This window comes from Annulohypoxylon truncatum, assembly GCF_022578515.1.
Source record: "Annulohypoxylon truncatum strain CBS 140777 unplaced genomic scaffold F4807scaffold_22, whole genome shotgun sequence".
Taxonomy (NCBI): domain Eukaryota; kingdom Fungi; phylum Ascomycota; class Sordariomycetes; order Xylariales; family Hypoxylaceae; genus Annulohypoxylon; species Annulohypoxylon truncatum.
Genome location: NW_025953808.1, coordinates 152,802 through 170,833, shown reverse-complemented (window position 1 = coordinate 170,833; position 18,032 = coordinate 152,802). Strand labels below are relative to the sequence as shown.

Below are 18,032 nucleotides of genomic sequence, written 5' to 3'. Positions count from 1 at the left end.
TACGATGGCCTCATTCGTGTATACGAGAAGACCCTTAGTCCTAGACTTTGGTCATGTATTGTGCGTACCCCGCTATAACTAAATTGAGGATGCTTCATGGTTTTCTTGACACTTCAAGTATTGAACTCTACCTAGAAGTCGGTGCATGATGTAAATTCCTAGTTAAGACCGTAGCTCCTTGTTATTTAAATAACTAATATGTTTCTCTTCAATTATCGAACATCCGCCCGTACCCATAATGTATGCTATGGGGGATTGAGGTTAGTCTTAGTAATAGGGGCGGCTCCTTCGCTCTCTACACCTCCATTTAGCCTCTTGCCATTCATCCCAACTCGGGAAGTTGAATGGATCCCATACGCAGTGTAGTCGACCATCCGGGCAATCAGGCGGGAGCGGCTTTCGTTCCCATATATCACGATAAACACCAGTTTCGTCAATGTCGTCCTCGGGATCCACTCGATGAGTGTTCTCCATACTTGCTAGAATAGGGAATGGGCTTGGTCCCGGCGTGTCAGATAAAAGAAAATCTAGCAGCTGCTTTTTCTGGCTCTCAAGCAGCCGGTAAATTCGATATGTGACCTCCTCTCGATCCGGGTGGAGGAAGACTGCGTCTGTGTCAGGTTTCCGATCAGGCGTTCCCCTGTCGAATAAGACGACTCCGCCTATGATACGAGATTCCGCCCAGTACCCGACCATGTCCGCAACACCGTCCGGGTACTGGTCGTAGTCCGTATAGCATGGATGGTGAAATAGAGTAGGAAGAGGGCCATTTGGTAAGAACTGCCAAAAAACTATGTCTTCTTTTGGAGGCACCCATTCTGTGATACCATCATTCTTATGGAGACTGGTGTCACGCTTGAATAGGATTGCTGCAATCTGGTGAACTGCGATGGCGATAATTTCGATCAGCCGCATTCTGAACACTTGTGATCCCGGTGAGGCTGATTGATACGCATATATGAGCTACCAAGTATTAGCTGTCAACTGTTAAGCTCATCGTATGGGGTATAGGGGTAACGTACCCGAGAATCAAATTTGAGCTCTTTAGGATCGAATGTCGCGCGTATCTCTTCCGTTCGTTCCATTACGCCGTCACATAGACTTTCATGCATGTCGTATAACGGGTGGCCGTTCGATAGACCGCCAGCCATATTATCATTAACTGTATCGATCAGGGGAAGACCATCAACGATTTGCGCATATGTGAGTTTAGCAAGATCAGTCGATATTACTCGATCCAGAGCGCGGACGAATAAATCAGAATGTTGACTGTCTAGTGTCTCGATGGACAATTTCCTAATCTTGGCATCGCCATCAGCATTATGGTCATTTAGCTCCGCCTCATGTTCTTGGACAGATTTTTCGTAAGAATTCATTATGATGGGTTGAAAATAATCGAATATATGAAATGTTAGATGGATGAGATTTCTGGGAAGAAATAGAACCTTGGGATTTGGCAGGACATAAAGCACTCAATAGCGCACGGGCCCTATTAGTTAATACCCTCCCTCTTCCCCTGTTGCATTTGTCCTTCGTCATTGAATCCTTCCCCAACAGCCAACATGGTAAGTTACACTAGTACCAGCGAGGAGCGCCAATCACATCGCGTACCAGAGTGTCGGGTCAGTGTTAGTCGCATGCCCCATGAACTATGCAAAAAACGTTCACCCGCGCGCGTATTGAGTAACTCGACTATATGATAGTACGGGCCGAGACTTCGGTGATGTGCGACATGCCCTATGTAAGCGGCCCGATGTTGAATAGACTAGTGTTATGCCACAATATTGTCTGATATGTTGAATATGATCAAGGCTATGCTGGCCCGAGTTATCGCCCCCCCCTCTATTCTTTTGGCAGTTTTCTTGGCACGAAGCCGCCTATGAATGGAATGATCAGAGCTGTTTGTTGTTTCACGAGCAGGCTAGACATGGCCATGACCTAGACGATGGTATTCGATGAGTGACTAGGAGTAACCAACACGCCTTCTTCGTAGGATAACAAGCATCTGATCGCTTGGAAATAGGTTATTATACTCCTATAGACTCTAAGAATAGTATCTTCTAAGCGCGAGCTCATTTTCCATTTCCATACTGTTGGTTTCGTTTGAAACAGATATCATGGCGAGGCCAAAAGTCCTAGACGACAATATGAGCATGTATAGGTTTGCATATAAGATCTGGTATTCGCTGCCTCCTCGAGGTTTATGTCTATCAGTTCTAATCACCACAAGATCATTGCCCCTTTTCCCATTATACTCGTTGACGCAGCCCTGAAATTTCATATTTCCAACCAAATCTATCTAGATATTAGATACAACATCTCGAAATTTATCTTTAAATTTATCTTTTATACAATGACCAGAGTCAACGGCCTCGAAGTTTACACCTATGAGAATGGAGATGATGTACCTGTTCCCGAAAACTCGGAAAGGTTCCAGATAGTAGAGGCTATTTCACACCTAGCATTGGCAGTCCACGAGAGCCCAGAAGGAAGGAGGAGACTTGTCCAAGTTGCAACCGAAGTCGTTAGACAACGAAACCACCCAGGAAAAGGAAAGCCACCTGTTCCCCATATATATAACCACCCGATCGAGGAGATGCCTCATTGGATTGACGTGTTCCTCCGGAGGATGAGGGCCAACTTTCCCGGCGTAAGGTTAAATCGGACGGACGGGGAAGCGGCGGCGCAGAAGAAAACCTGGGGCACCGACATGAACCGATGGGACCCTAAAGAAGCTGGATTTTTCGAATTCCAGATAATGATCATTAACAACATGATACACGCTCGGCGACTGGAGCCCAACGTTGCCCGACTCAATTATTCACGATTCAAGTTTCAAATGGTGATTTCAGTTGCTCATGAGATGGTCCATCTTCTTGTTGGCTATCTAACTGGAAGTCACAGTCCACCTACACCACCGGGAGTTACCTTGACGCCATTCGGTAACACGGTGTCAGGCGAATCTGGACGCTATTGGGAATCTATTCTCCTCGGTGGCGTAGTCGAGTTTTATCAGGATCGCAACGATCCCCTGGAAGCAAGGCAAGCCGGTGTCCCATGGCTGATCCAGGACGGTCGGAACAACGTATCGGCTCGTATGGTTTCTATGGACTATATTAATCGTTTTTTGAATGGAAGTAAGTTCATTCTGCTTCTCAGGACAAGGCAAAACCTGCTTGCATAGCATCATCCTAAGATATCGGATACTAACGCGTGGTAACCTACCTAGATTTCCTATTCCCAGTCCGCACCTCTAGTAGCGTCCCAGAGACTGATCGCAATGGACTGCGCGGCATTAGCCCAGAGATGGCAGATGTGCGCGCTCGTGCAGCGAGACGTCGCAATAATCCAGCAGACGCATCTCTCCAAGTTGGATCTAGTAGTGCAAACTCCACTATGTCTTATCGTAGGCCGCCGCAAGGGGACCAGAGATATGCCGGGTATTTCCCACCGCAAGATCCATATGGGTCCAGTCAAGCTGGGCCTTCATACACCAATTCTTCGACGTCGAGGTATGATTACGACAACTATAACAGGGGTTATGGGGGGTACGGGCACCGGAGGTAGTTCATCCGGTGAGATTTTCCTCCCTAAAATTGTATAGGTAGCTTAGCAGGACGAGTTGGATATTTTGGACTTTGAATTTTGGATATGTCTGTATAGATGAGGTAGGTACCTAGGTATTGATTAGTCAATTGTTGCTTCAAGTTTAATCTTACCATGTAAGCCTTAAGAAGAATGCTATCTGTGCTCCGGAAATATTCTTGGAAAAGCTGGACTACAAAAATAAGACAGATTCCCAAGTAGTAAGAGTTCTTGGAGAGTAGTTGACGTCCAATTACTACGTAAGACTGAGAGACTGTTAGCCCCTTTATAAAATAGGTACCCGGCGACTCAGTTTGGAGGGGGTCGGGGTCGAGTCAGATAGCCCATAAGCTGCGACTAGGTCCAAAGCGTTTTCGTAGTTACCTAGGTACGTATTCGAAAACAGCGAGAATTTGTGCATCTTGATCTCATTGCTTATTATCCAGGCACATAATTTCAGCTGTATTTCTCAGTCATCATTCGACCTGCCGTGCAGCTAACCGTTTCCTGACCCAGTAAAATCCCAGACCTATTATCCAAACGACGATAACCACTAGCGCTAGCACGGGCGCGAAGAAAGCTCCCCTGATCACCACGAACCCGCTGACTACAGCGAATACTATCGGAACTAGGATAAACGGCTTATACGGTCGTCGTAATTCGGGCTCCCTGAATCTTAGGACAATCGCACCTAATACCGTCAAGAAGAAGAATGAATACTCGCCCAAGCCATTGAAAGTCAGGAGCGCGCGGAAATTGCCCAAGAGGATATACAGAGCGGAGAGGACGGCCGAAAGTATGATGGCGTTTATGGGAGCATCTGAGCGGGCCGTAGTAGGAGCTGTCTGCTCATCATGAGGGGATGTGGGCTCATCCTCCGTTCGAGGTTTCAACCCGATATGGCCGACCGAGGCGAATAGATGGGGAAACCAATCCAGCCTAGCGGCAGCAACTGCCATACGACCAGCAACAAATGAGTTGCCAAGAAGAGAACCAGCGACGACTAGGCATATGAGAATTGCAGCCAAGATACCAAACCCACCGCCAAGAATACGGGTTATCGCGGTCTAACGAACTGACATTAGATCAAGCTCCATGAAACATGTAGGGTATAACTTACAACAGCCACGCTATCTGTGGTAGAGACGACGTCCCATGGAAGTAGGATGTAATAGGCAGCGTTGGCGGTGATGAAGCAAAGAATGATGGTTGGAACGGCGGTATTGATAGAGAGCGGTAGCTGACGCGCTGGTGATTGCAATTCAGCAGAGATATAAATTGCCTAGATGTTTTAAGCAATGTGTAATAAGCAGTTTCTAGTGGAATATGGACTTACCTTGTCCCACCCTGAATAGGCCCATAGTGCGCCGTACAGCGCTGCGGAGTAGTGGCCGAGAATCTCCCATTCGCCCAATTGATTCCAGTCTGTCTTGCTCCCATCCGGGTTAGTAACTACACGATTAGCAAACCAGGACTTCGTGAACCAGTCTCTTCCCCCAATGTCCCTCTCGGGGTCAGTAGCCTGAAGGATAGCGACCACTATGCCTGCAATCACAACAGCCGCAATGGTGACGAATTTCGTTACTACGAAAAAGTTGTTCAGACGAGTGCTGGCTTTAGTGCTGATGGAATTGGCGACGCTAATAACAACCAGGATGAGGATAGAAAATAACTTGTGTTCTATCCTTCCGGCTTGGTCGGTCACTCCCAGCGAAGAGTAGATGCTCTCGACGAATACGATGCTCAGAATAGCAAGGGTAGCCGGCATCACGGCCACAATCCATGTCCAAGCGGCTAAGAAGCCGAAGACGTCTCCAAAAATGTACTGGAGGTAAGGCTGTACTCCGCCTGTGATGGGATCAGATATTGTTTTATCATCCGCGTTGACGGATGGAGTTGGCAGATGGGTTTCACTCACCCTCTCCAGGAATGGCGGTTCCTAATTCCGCCATGGTAGAAGCACCAGTCCACGCGAGCACGCCACCGATCAACCAGACCACCAACGCAGAACCGGGAGACGGTACATTGGTGTCTATCGAGCCGGGGGAAGTGAATATACCACTCCCGATGACGATACTGATGACGATGGCAAAAGCTTCGAGAGCACCAAGATTCTTGGTGAACGTGCCACTTTCGCGGTCCGGAGCTGATAGCGGGGCAGCATCATCGGCTAAGCCAGTGTCCCGCGACTCTCGCTGATCAGCTAGAAGAGGTCTCGAGGCCCCATCCTCTGTCTCTGATGTCGATGTCATTTCGCAGGGCCAGCTAGATCAATTGATCGATGCCTTCCCGGAAGACCTTGTTGAATGGGAAGTTGAAGTTGAAGCGGAGTCGATCAATCACGCAATTCTATTCATGAGCGTGAGCGCCAGTGGTTGTAGTGGGGCAATTAGCACCCCTTTTTTAGGTATTTACCCGCATCGACGTCGATTTACCGGCTCTAAGTGGTAGTATTTCGCAAGTACAATCTAGAATCCTTAAATTACTTATTATGGGCGCTCTTAGTCTCAAAAGAATTACGAGAATATTTACCCATGCAATTACACAGCTTTCAATATATGCATACTCGCTTAAATAGGTAGATGTAAGACAAAACGTTCGTCCAGTCTAACGCTTTAAGTCTGTGGATTTCAACTTCTCACCTCCAAATATGCCCCCGAACGCGCAGCGGCATGCGCGCTGTTTTCTTGATCTCCCGCCTGAGATCAGGGTGCGCATTTATGAAGCTGCAGGTCTTGTAGTGGGAGCAATTTTGAGGTTAAATCCAAGGAGGTCCCCTCTCTGTCACTTTTTACCCTTGGAGCCATCACGCGCATCATTACGCTTCACATATAATATTCTACAAACATGTCGGGCTATCAACGCCGAAGTAAAGACCCACATCTGTTCCCAGAACACTTTGGTCGTGATTGATGAACATGTTGAGTTTGGGCTTGCATTCCTTCGTAGCCTTAATCCCCAGCAATGTTCAGTATTGACTGATTTATTCGTTCATCTCCACCTGGAAGCGCCAGTGCCTAGCTGCTTCGAACGTCCTGTGTGGCCTCCGCAACAACAGCAATCATCACCTAGGTTTCTCCCTCCAGGTCTTCTCGCTTCCTGGCAAGCCACCGCAAATCATATCCTATCACATACTACACCGCAAACTCTGAGTCTGCGACTGTTCTGTGATACAGGTCTTGGCGAGACAACTTTCGCCGTTCTGTGGCCCCTGAAGGATTTTCCCGGTGTCCTGAAAGATTGTGAGCTTCAACTTTATCATCAGCCGGGGGATAAGCGGCTTTGCGCTATAGCTTGGGAGACGTGCGCCCGTGCCAAAGGGTTGGATCCTGACCTACGGAATCACCCCTTCCGCTTCTTCGATCTTCCTACAGAAATTCGAAGGCATATTCTCGAATATACCGACCTTGTGACACCACATAAAGAGGTATATTGGTCCTCAGCTGAAGGTTTTCGAATCGCTTGCGTTCCGGAAGTGTGTAAAGCCGACAATTGCGCTGCGCATCATGACACGGGTTCTTTCGTTCAAATTTGCGCGCCATGCCCTACCTTGATGACAGGGTATCTTTGCTGTCGACGCCGGAGCGGGTATTCATCTCGTTGCCAATGTTGGACACCCCCAAAGGCTCTAATTCTAACAAGCCGTGCCTTATACCAAGAGGCGCTGCCGGTTCTTTACTCACGCAACCGCATCGTCGTCGTTCCTTCTGGAGGACTTAGATCATACTTACGGCTAGATAACACAGCGACACGATTAGATGCATCGAGATTCATCACGAGACACATGTGGCCAGATGTCCTTCGCAACCTGCGCAGGCTCGATTTCGTATTACCGGCTCTCTACCCGACAACCGGTACCGCGTATAATGAGCTAGTTTCCCACGACTTATGCTTCGCTATGGAGCACCTCAAAGCTCATTTAGATATACCTAGATTAACACTCGTTGTGTACATGCTCCAGCCTATTTTAGGGGTTGACGATACCTTAGCTATGTTAACCTACAACAAAGTACTTGGCTCTCTGAAGACTCTGCAAGGCATGAAACGTTTCTTCGTCCACATACTAAGTTGCCCAAGCGGGCTTGCCACCCATCCATACATTATGGCTCCTGGATATCAACCGATCATAAACAAACTGGAGTCGAAGCTGGAGAAAATCGTTATGGGCGAAGAATATAGTAGTGAAGCTGCAGGAAAGTTGAATGAGCAGCCCAGTCTTTGGCTGAGAAACTTTTGGAGGTATCGGGGAAGAGAGGTCTGGCAAAAATCCGACACATGAATAGTATTATATCTAGAATCGTCTTTCCATTTGTCCGCATATCATTTAGAGGTATTATAGGTTACTCTCTCTATGCTATAAGCGATAAGTTTAACAGCTGTTATCCCGCCAAATGATTTAGCACATGCAGATAACAAATATATCCTTAGCGTTAGATTGAATATAAATTTTGATATTTATGTCCGTAAGTGTCCGTATTCATCTATTAGTCACTTTTCTGTACGCATTGCTTGCATATAGTATTAAAATAATTTTGGTGGGACGGCGAATGTTAGAGCTATCGCCCCCTCCGCACAAGCATTTGTAAAAGGGGCCAAGTTCACAAACCCGTATAAAGTCACCTAAACTTCTCAAACACCATTGTTTTATCTAAATATAGCATATTTTTTTCCAACCCGAACATCTAGGTAGGTAAGGAATCCATGTACATATTAATCCAAAGCAAACCTCCTAAAACTCTACCTTTTCCGCGCCCTTCAATTGGATCGGTACCAAATTCCTCCTTTCGTCCCACTGAAAGCCGGCCGGCGTTACCGGCTGCGGGCCACCATTCTGGAACGAATATACGTCGTCCATGAGAGGGTGGGTTAGAACCTCCGCATCCGTTATCGAGTGTCGATAGATGTAGTCGTCCATGAGAGAATACGCCATCCAGATCTGGTAAGGCACGGCATTCGGCTTGCGGGAAAGACGGCCTCGGTGCTCCATATCCGGGATCCAACGGTCACCTCTTCGCAACTGTTCGGTCTCCTTCCCTCCTTGCTTCTTCTTCTCCCCTTCTCCCTCCTCGTCTGAGAGGAGGAAGTAGTCCATGTACATATCCACCGATTGTCTCCTCTTGCGGCCTCTCTTGTTGGGCTTGGTCGGTTTCGGCGTCGGTGCACTTTGGATACCCGGGGAGATGACTTCCGACTCCTCGGCGATGCCTAGAAGTTCGCGTTGCTCGAGCAGTGCTACCTCGGACTCCATGGCCGAAACCCTCCGTTCTAGGGCTTTTGTCGCTCGAGCTCGCGCCCCAGGTACAAACTTCCCTCCCTTTTTTCCGTGCTTCACCCCTTGTTTAAGCTTCGCCTTTGTAATTCCGCCTCTCGACTTATGAGGTTTATTTGGATGTTGCGGTTGGGTGGGGGAGGCGGCTTTGTTGTCTCGAACAGCTCGTCGAGGCTGCTGACGGCTTGGCGAACCCATCTTGCCACCCGTTACTCGGTGAAATTCGAAGGTAGGTAGATTGGTGGTATGAGATATTCTAAGTTATGTTGAGCAAGCTGTTCTTGATTGAAGAGGTTTGGTTTAAAAACACCTATGGACGGAATAAATATCCCGACTCTAGGGTCCTACAAGATCTTTGTTAGTAAACCTGAGCTAACACATTTCCTTAATACAATAGAAGAATTTGTGACAAAGAAACGTGTGTCCCGTCATAAATAAATTTCCACTGCTATTGGTAAGTAAATTAGTTAGATGCTAGTCACTCTAAGCTCTTTATTGAGATACACAAAGAATGAGTTTGGCGGTGAGTTGATAAAGCCGTAGTACTTTGTAGATTGTTCTCAAGCCGTACTGATAAGTTTCATAGCTAAGAGAAGTAAGCACAGGTCGTGAACAACAGTTAATCATCAAAATTGCTAAATATTCGAACATGTTGACATTGGCTAAAAGGTATATACAATAAGAAGCGAATATATGTGGAAGTAGGGGAGGCAAAGCGTCTTCGACCGCTTTGGTCTCGTGATTTCGTCAAACACGTTACCTAGTCCTAGCCCATAATATACATCCAAATCATTCCTTCGATAGACCCGGTAAAAAGTTTCATTCAATAACGAACTTATAGGTCTTGGAGCTTGAGGTTCCGCGGGTGTCGCCTAGGGGTATTGCTCTTAAGGTCTCTCTTCGAGAAAGCGCTTGAAACAGCCGGACCAGGAATTGTGTAAGACTTTAAATCTACCCAGATATCGAGGGCAACGCCAGGGTCAGTACTATGGTACATCTCAGTAGCAGATACGCCTGCGGGCTGTTGGCTACCCGAGCCCGAAATCTCGAGGTTGATACACTACTTCTGTGAGAATCTGACCCTCAGGAGTGTGTTCTGGTTCAAGCTGTACTAACCTGGGGATAGAACTCGGCCTGGCCCTCGTGAGCCTTATGTAGCCCTAGGATTTCGTGTCGAAGGATATAAGCGCCAGGCTTAATGTTCGAGGGGATTTTGACGGTGAATGTGTCGATGAAACCCTCTCCCTCCGCCTGGACTTGCTTGTGGACTTCCGTAGTGGCCCACTTTTGGGTGTTCCAGGTCGGACTATCTGCCATGCCAGGCTGGACTAGACCATTCTCGTAGAACTTAAAGAATCGAAGGCTGTTCTTGTCAACCTGAGCGCAGCCAGCATCGCCACACGGGGCGAGGTAATGCATCTCAGGACCCGGGTGTTCAAAGCCGCCTATCGTGTTGAAGCGCACGATCTGTAGCTGAGAGCCCGCAGTCACCGGGACCGATGCTTGGGCGTTAGTTGCACCTTCGTGGCATATGATATCAGGATTATTGACGCTGGATACCGGAACAGGGCCTTCGTCTTCGGTCGTGAAATGCCACGAAACGACCTGACTCTGGTCGTCGTTTGACCAACGCTCATAACCCTTGTATGTTACTCCATTGGCGATTACTCTGCGGACATGGCCATGTCCGAAGACTTCGCCTGCGGCTGCCAGCGCCAGAAGTATAGTAGAGAAAGAGGGCATTTCGAAAAAGCAAAATTGACGCGAATGTCAAGGTTAACGAGAGTACTTAATGATTGAATTGAAACGAAATTTGGGTTGACTTGCAACTTGGCATCCCAGATGAGTCACTTAATGAAGGAAACTGAGTTAAAAATGAAGATAAGTTCTCATCATACCTTTCTTAAATACATAGTTAGTGAATGATGTTGGTGATACTATTAGACTCCTTCGAAGAATCATCTAGCTTCTAGCCTCGATCCTGTTTGGATGTTGTTCGGTTTTAGCTTATGGCCCTCGCGTGATAGAAACATGTTTCAAGGAAACAAACAACCTAGGCGTCAAGAATGCGTAGTCGAAGGATGCTAAGTTATCTAATAATAGGGGTAAGCTACTCCACACCTATCAAACTGTGAAGTTGCTTAGCCTTCCCATCCGGTCTTCTCGCAACAGACCGATTCGCACTGGGAACCTAATTCGATTGTCTAGGGATTACAGTCGTGGTTACCTAGGTGTGCATACATAACATCACCGTAAAACAGGTGAGTAATGGGTAAATTATGGGATCATCCCTTCACTGAATCCCAGCCTTGGGCAACGGTTTGACCAGGCAGGAGCCTCATCATATTAGGACCTTAGCTTTGAAGCGCCACCCGTGTTTACTACGGTTATTGGCTTTGCTTATATGCATCTATTCGAACGTATACTCATATATCGCGATTGTCTAATGCCAATATTCAAGTAAAAGGTAATTACGCAGCTCTTAATTGAATAACCCAGCCTCTGACTAAAACCGCAACCGCGTTTCTGTACGCAACCTCCTTCATTCACAGTTCTTCCATACAATGCATACGATCAATTCTCTGATCCTACTTCCAACGCCGAGACATATGCGACAACTCCCACATCCTTGGCTATTCACCAAAGGGAAGCTAAAATTGGGTTAATATTAGCAAGGGATCGGCAGAATCCTCTCGGGGGTCCGGTCTTGACTTGGCGGCTTACCTGTACATCATTGAGGGGATCAACGCCGCCCTCGTTGCTAGACATTAGATCAAGTAAGATCGCTTATTTAAGATCATAGATTCAGCTGTCAATATATCCCTAGTATCACGCCTTTGTTTCCAGTGCTTTGGGAGTTTACAAAGTGAACGCTAAGAACTCACGAAAGATTACACGCCGAGAATATCCTTTCCGAAACTTGTCCTACACTCATTTCCAGCATTTAAACATGAAAATAGACACGTCACGCACATTCTCGTCTACCTAGGGGTTTCGCTGCTATTCTACGGGCCGCGGACAAGTTGTATCGTGGTCTTTGAATTGTGTGTCGTGTATGGGATAAAGTGCAGTTGCTTAAGATGAGAATACGATGATACACCAACACAGACTGCCCCTTCTTAAGGGGCAGAGGTACTCGTCCCTGAATCGAAATCTCAACATAAACTCTAGCACTGGAAGTGTGCGGCTCCACTTGGGCTATGATTTTCAACTTCCAAGTTACCTACTTTTAATGTCCGAAACAGGCTTGTTATTTAGCATCCCTTTGGTCATTTTTCACACTGGAGGTATTATATAAGCAAGCGGATGCTTACCTAAGTCCATATCGGCTCCGCTATGGCCAACCATGCCAGGTCCGGGGTGCCGGATACAGTCCTAAGTCCATTCAGAAGCGATCCGACCATTACAATATCATTAGGAAAACTTGACAAACTTGCTCTGGTATCGTGATTGTGGCCGCATGATTGCGATCGCGAAGACTTGCTGAATATTCAGTTCTAGGGTGACTGCAAGCCTGCGGCGAAGATATGGCCCTGACCTTAGGATATCCCAGCGTCTCTACGCCGCAGAGACCGGAATAAAGGAGGTATCGGATCTAACATCGTCATGTTGAAGTCTCTACTATGACAGGCGAAACAAGAGCAGTTTGAAGCGGTCTGAATGATTCGATGCCTTTGTCGCAGTTGCTCTTTTCGCATTATATTTATTGGTAAAAGCTACGATGCCCCGCTCCGCTCACCGTGATCTAAAATGGAGTAAGAGTTCAGTAGAGTACGTACGTACGTTGTAATTGGTATGGGGTACGAAGAATCGCGCTACGCTGCCGGCGGCTCAGCAGCTAAAGACGGCAGTTGGAGATGCTAGCACGAGTTTTGAGCTTCCGTTATGCCCAATGATCTCCTGCTTGGTGTTACAATCTGGGCGGACTTTGTCGCTAATCTCCGCCTATCGAACCTCTTTTTAAATTATCCCGGATCCTTAGATATACTGAGACAACGGAATAGAGGGGTTAAACGTGGAGTTGAGGACTTTAGCAATTGGGGGAAAACAAATAAAAGCTCAAAGATTTAACCCTTAGATTCTTTGATTTCTTTGCAATGTAAGCTGGGTTAGTGTTGTCTTATTAGCACTGTAGACATCGATTTAACCCGTCATCAATATTTGTTCCGATTCTTCTTAGGATTTAGTTATTCGATCCTTCGGATATAAGCCACCTGCATACCTACAATATGCCCTCGCAAAAAAGCGTCAAGGCGGCTCTGTCGCTAATCGAAAATGACAAGTCTAAGGTCCTGGGCGTAAGCGTTGGCAAGGTCGCCAATATCCAACCCGGGCAGTACATCCCGAAAGCCGGTAAGCACCCAGAAAGGCAGGAAAGAGTTCAAGAGGGTTTCATAACCCTAGACTAACTCGAATCCTTCCATCTCCACTAGACGCACAAGCCGTTCCAGAGCTGAGCTTTTCGGACCTGTCGCCCGAGAAAACTTACCTGGTAGTGGGCCTAGACCTCGACGCTCCGTTCCCGTCCTTCGGCGTGCTCGGCCCGATCCTGCACTGGATCCAGCCCGGCTTCAAGGCGGAACCCAAGGAGGGCGGCGGATTCAGTCTCAAATCTACGGAGCCGTTCATATCTAACTGGATCGGGCCCGCCCCGCCCCCGATCAGCGCGCCGCATCGGTATACCTTCTTCCTGTACGAGCAGCCCGAGGGTCTGGATGCGAAGAAGTATGCGCCGCCCGGAGGCAAGGAGATGGGCAACGGAGGACGTATGCGATACGACTTGGACGCGTGGGCGAAGGAGATCAAGTTAGGTCCGGTATTGGCTTTCAATTACTTCAATAGTAATTAAGTTTTTGCGAGTCTGTGATGGTTAAGAGTTAGAGAATGGGTGCTGAGCTTCTATGTGGGTTTGCTTGCCTGGGTACCTAATTAATTGGGGTATTCGAAGATATCATCATGTTATTAAGTTAGGATAATGCTTTTTTCCCTCTATACCCATATGTTGTCTACGACATTAGATTGCCGAAGATCAAATCGGCATTAGCAGTTTGGATTCGGGTCTAGGACTGGTCTTAGTCGAAAACAATCACCAGATTCGTCTTAGTCAAGAAACTGTCTCATTCGACCTGGGTTCATGTCATGTTTCGCATATTCTTTCTCCATTTCTTCCAAACCCCGCGTTTTGACGACATTCGATTGTCGGTCCCGTATATTGGTCTTTCAGATTAGTTGTTCAATAATTCGAGATTGGGTGATCGTTGTCTGGACCTCTGCGATCTCATCCCACAGCTACGCGAGTCGCCGATGACCTTCGTTGACATACAGCAAAATCTAACTACTTCGACGCGGGCCGCTCCCGAAGTGGCGGAAATCACGCTTGTCACTTCTTTATTAGCTCGTTGCGGAAGTCTGGTCGAAGTTGTGGAGTATCGTCATCATGCATATATACCCGAGCCCATCAGAGCGAGTTACCAGCGAAAGACCAATAAGTGTTGTTGGGGATCGCGCCTAACTTCAACGGTTCGCTATCCCAACTCAGCAACCACGTCATTCGTTTTCCAGTTGTCGTGGGTCCTATGAAGTTCCAATTTGGTTCTGTGCTGTAGTGCGTTCCAGCACAACGGTGCTAGCTGAGAGGCGGGCAGCCCGCGCCGGGGTGTCGAAGTAAGATCGATGGATTGATTCCCAACATAATATCTACCTATGGCAGCCGCGCACGTGCAGGAATTCATCTGTAAATATCGGGGGCCGTGAATATTTATAGTATTATATAGTAACACAGGTCGATCGCATTCGTCGACGGACGACACGCATGAAGATGGAGAACCTAAAGTCGCGTTCGAGGCCTGATGTTCTGAGTCTTTTAGGCGACTAATTGCTTAGACTCAGGCCGACCACCCGTACGGAGAATTTCAGATGGGTTTTTCGCAACACGTGTAGCGACTGGATACCTACTTGACCGCCATCTCCCTCGGCCTCTACTTTGGCCTTTAGGTCACTCCGGCCTTTGGGGTCTTTGGGTCAAGTTGGAGTCGTCTGCGAATATGCCCTTAACCCAATTTTACGTGTAGCGTGCATACCCCTTAAGACTCGATCTGGGTCGACGTGTCTCGCCCTGTCTATGTGACGCTACTTGGCGGTTATTGATTAATTCGTCGAAAGAGCCCATTGTTAGTAAATTGAATTGACGTTATACGAGCCGGAAGACTAGATATGTTAAGGCGTGTCTCGCGCTTGTTGGGAGACACATTCAGTACGTATAGTTTCCAACCCCAAGTCGAATCCGAAGCGTCTAGAGCGGTTTATATATCCGATAAACCCCATCCGACCTTGACTCATTAGCATATAACCTCGCTCTAACTCACGAGAAGCAAAACCAATGGTTCCGAAGATGGCAAAGAAGAAGAAGAGGGGACAATTGCGCCAACCTCCCGACCCGAACCTGCTTAACAACCAAGGCCGTCCGTCTACTCCAGCCAACACAGTCGAGCCTGTGAAGCCAGTTGAGCCTGTGAAGCCGGTCGAGCCGGTTAAGCCAATAGAACCTCCCAGCTCAGTGAAGTCGCCCAGTCCGGTACCTAGCGTGGTCAAGCCGCCTAGTCCGGCGGTCAGCTCAGTCAGCCCGTTCAATCACTTCAAAGACGAAGAACAACAGCCGAGCCCGCCAGTCGATATACCGGAAGATTGGTCAAAGGTAAATTAGACTCATGATGGCCGTGCCAAGATACGCCCGACTGACGAATATGTCTTAGGAGGTTCAAGACGATAGCAATGTCGACAACGTCGCAGAAGAAACTGTCAAAGCCTGGGTATGTTTAGCTCTAGATCCGTTGAAAATATCGTAATACGCAGATAACTCATAAAATTGCAGCCTTATGGCGCTGATGACAAAGAAAGTCAAGTCCATTTTTTCGACTCGAGCTTTACGCGGTTATCTTTCGAGGACAGCGAGCGTAACACTTCCGAGGTACTAGCTGCCGATTTCAACGCTGGCTCGACACAATCAGCTGATGAGGGCTATGGAAATGTCAGTCCCACAGAGCCCGTAGAGCCTCCAGAGCCCCAAGAGTCCCAAGAGCCTCAAGAACCTCAAGAGCGAGCCCCAGACTTCTCACAGTATGATCAATTGCCTCGAATCCCACCCCCTACCGAACCCCTAACACCAGGAGATCGATTTGATGTCGAGAAAGTTGTTGGCGCTATTCAAAGCGGTTATTCGGCGGCCGAATTGCGAGATTACCTGAGCTACTACCATAAAGCGGAGACGACTCTCTTGAAAGAGAATCTTAATGCGGAGATTAAGGGATTCCCAGCAACATTCTACGTCGCCGAGACCAACGATGCAGAGCTCATCCGTTACTGGATCAAATTTGGTGGTGATCCGAATGCCACTCATGGACCTCTCGGATTTCCCTTACTAGCTTTTGCTGTTATACGCGGCACTCGCTCACGATCGCAAGCGACGAAAATCACCGAGACATTGCTCAGACTCGGCGCATCGCCCCACGCTATCCCGACAGCGTATTACAAGCAATTCGACCGTGATCTTCCGGACTCCGGGCCTGAGGAAAGTGACTTGTATGTCATTGCAGATGGTGACAAGCTCTGGCACACGCCCGAGGTTCGACCTCGGCTCGTTGCCGCGCTGAGCCTAACTCAGCGTTATCGACTATGGCAAGCATCTGAAACGGGAACAGCATCCGGCCGTGAACGAACTCTGGCCATCCGAAAGGATGCCTTAGAAATACTTGGGCTGCAATACACCATCATTGGACAGAGACTAGCGACCTGGACTTTGAGAAAGAGTTTCCTTGTGTAAGTATTGGTTCATGGCCTTGGTTCCTCAGTCTAACCTCCGACAGACATCTCGCTATGCCGCGCAAGAAGCCGCTAGTTCTCCTTTTTGCAGGACCTAAGGGACATGGCAAGCATACTCTTGCGAATCGATTAGGGGACCTTCTATCAGTAGAACTTTCAGAAGTCGATGGCACTAGTCTCAAGTCCGATGAGGACAGCGATTTGGGCTCACCTTTACATAACTTCCTCGCGAGAAAAACTAAGCAACGAAGTATTGTATACCTGGACGAGTTCGGAAAGACAACCGGAGAGATCCACAAAGCTCTTCTCTCCCCATTTGACCAAGGTAGGCTGATCTGAAAGTTGGAGTAGATGTGGGTTGAGGCTAATGTCCAGTAGGAGAGTATACGGACCGTCGGAGTGGCCAGAAGGTCGACTGTTCCCAAACGATCTGGGTTCTGGCGACGAGCAAGTTTGACAACACTATCTCGGATTTCTGTCAGGCGAATGGCAAGCTCCTACACGATTCCGATCTGCGGTCAGAACAATACACACTCAGGAGGCAGCTTCACCGTCGTCTCCGCGACGAGTGCATAAGCAGTTTCGGGGCTCCCTTAGCCAGCCGAATTACCGAAATCATCCCGTTCCTGAACTTCGATCTGGAAGAACAAGCTCTCATCGCGGACAAGTACATCATGGAGCTTGAGAACGAGATTGCGGGTCCGGTCGCTCAGTCAACTAATCCGGACGAAGACAAGCTCGTTGGCAATGTTCGACTGCAAATTAAGAACAACGCCAATGTCTGTTCTATAATTGCGCGGGAAAGCTATCTACCCGAGCTCGGAGCTAAGAGCATATCTCACGGTGTTGATGCGACCATCGCGAACCAAGTAATAAGTCGATACTTGGAGGAGGGCGATGACTTCAGCGAAGATCAAGCGGAAACCAAATTCAAGGTCGCCATGAACGAGGATAATGAGGTGGAGGTATCGGCCATCAGTGAGGGTACCAATGGTCACCTGCTAGGACCGAGATATCCTTGGTAAGGGGAGTGGTTTACTGTACCGGTATGAGTGGGTAATGGTTAGTGATGGGCGGATTCTATTCGATCTTGTAATATTTTCTTTTTATCTTCATTTAACCTCCACTTGGGAGACTTGACGCTTTTTAGGATACGATGTATGATGTACCTTTCATGTCACACAAAAGGAGGATGATGACGAGGGAAGAAGATAAGATTTACCTAATGCAGGCACAAGGTTTATGGTCCGTGCACACCTGGACAGTTTCCTTCACATGCCAGATGGGAGCTTCGTTCGTGCCTTCGATGCTGTCAAAGTGCATTACATGACGTAATTGACAAGGTTGCTTAACTGATTGA

General features: G+C 47.9%; 8 protein-coding genes across 8 annotated transcripts; 4 read left to right on the top strand and 4 right to left on the bottom strand.

Moving 5' to 3' along the window:
• Position 1: 1 nt before the first annotated feature.
• Positions 2-1,445, bottom strand: F4807DRAFT_148957 (uncharacterized protein). Its single transcript, XM_047993189.1, has 2 exons — positions 1,023-1,445; positions 2-963 (listed from the first exon to the last, which is right to left on the bottom strand). Exons 1-2 carry the CDS (start codon positions 1,374-1,376, stop codon positions 268-270), a joined length of 1,050 nt encoding a protein of 349 aa, XP_047852876.1. The 5' UTR covers positions 1,377-1,445; the 3' UTR covers positions 2-267.
• A 782-nt stretch (positions 1,446-2,227) lies between these two features.
• Positions 2,228-3,814, top strand: F4807DRAFT_148849 (uncharacterized protein). Its single transcript, XM_047993188.1, has 2 exons — positions 2,228-3,137; positions 3,230-3,814. The coding sequence occupies exons 1-2, from the start codon at positions 2,354-2,356 to the stop codon at positions 3,565-3,567; spliced, it is 1,122 nt and encodes a 373-aa protein (XP_047852875.1). The 5' UTR covers positions 2,228-2,353; the 3' UTR covers positions 3,568-3,814.
• F4807DRAFT_430970 (amino acid transporter) lies at positions 3,814-6,057 on the bottom strand. The gene is made up of 4 exons (XM_047998458.1): positions 5,504-6,057; positions 4,922-5,433; positions 4,706-4,867; positions 3,814-4,652 (listed from the first exon to the last, which is right to left on the bottom strand). The coding sequence occupies exons 1-4, from the start codon at positions 5,835-5,837 to the stop codon at positions 4,062-4,064; spliced, it is 1,599 nt and encodes a 532-aa protein (XP_047852874.1). The 5' UTR covers positions 5,838-6,057; the 3' UTR covers positions 3,814-4,061.
• A 38-nt stretch (positions 6,058-6,095) lies between these two features.
• Positions 6,096-8,043, top strand: F4807DRAFT_148820 (uncharacterized protein). Its single transcript, XM_047993187.1, has one exon. The coding sequence runs from the start codon at positions 6,236-6,238 to the stop codon at positions 7,862-7,864; it is 1,629 nt and encodes a 542-aa protein (XP_047852873.1). The 5' UTR covers positions 6,096-6,235; the 3' UTR covers positions 7,865-8,043.
• Positions 8,044-8,160: 117 nt separating this feature from the next.
• Positions 8,161-9,264, bottom strand: F4807DRAFT_430967 (uncharacterized protein). The gene has a single exon (XM_047998457.1). It carries the CDS (start codon positions 9,050-9,052, stop codon positions 8,315-8,317), a length of 738 nt encoding a protein of 245 aa, XP_047852872.1. The 5' UTR covers positions 9,053-9,264; the 3' UTR covers positions 8,161-8,314.
• Positions 9,265-9,689: 425 nt separating this feature from the next.
• Positions 9,690-10,597, bottom strand: F4807DRAFT_461682 (lytic polysaccharide monooxygenase; the record flags this gene model as incomplete). Its single annotated transcript, XM_048001712.1, has 2 exons — positions 9,690-9,914; positions 9,971-10,597. 2 exons carry the CDS (start codon positions 10,595-10,597, stop codon positions 9,690-9,692), a joined length of 852 nt encoding a protein of 283 aa, XP_047852871.1.
• A 2,221-nt stretch (positions 10,598-12,818) lies between these two features.
• F4807DRAFT_148655 (putative protease inhibitor) lies at positions 12,819-13,931 on the top strand. The gene is made up of 2 exons (XM_047993185.1): positions 12,819-13,207; positions 13,288-13,931. Exons 1-2 carry the CDS (start codon positions 13,084-13,086, stop codon positions 13,701-13,703), a joined length of 540 nt encoding a protein of 179 aa, XP_047852870.1. The 5' UTR covers positions 12,819-13,083; the 3' UTR covers positions 13,704-13,931.
• Positions 13,932-14,834: 903 nt separating this feature from the next.
• F4807DRAFT_148669 (P-loop containing nucleoside triphosphate hydrolase protein) lies at positions 14,835-17,963 on the top strand. Its single transcript, XM_047993186.1, has 5 exons — positions 14,835-15,548; positions 15,607-15,663; positions 15,726-16,669; positions 16,717-16,997; positions 17,051-17,963. The coding sequence occupies exons 1-5, from the start codon at positions 15,234-15,236 to the stop codon at positions 17,695-17,697; spliced, it is 2,244 nt and encodes a 747-aa protein (XP_047852869.1). The 5' UTR covers positions 14,835-15,233; the 3' UTR covers positions 17,698-17,963.
• The last annotated feature ends 69 nt before the right edge of the window (positions 17,964-18,032 follow it).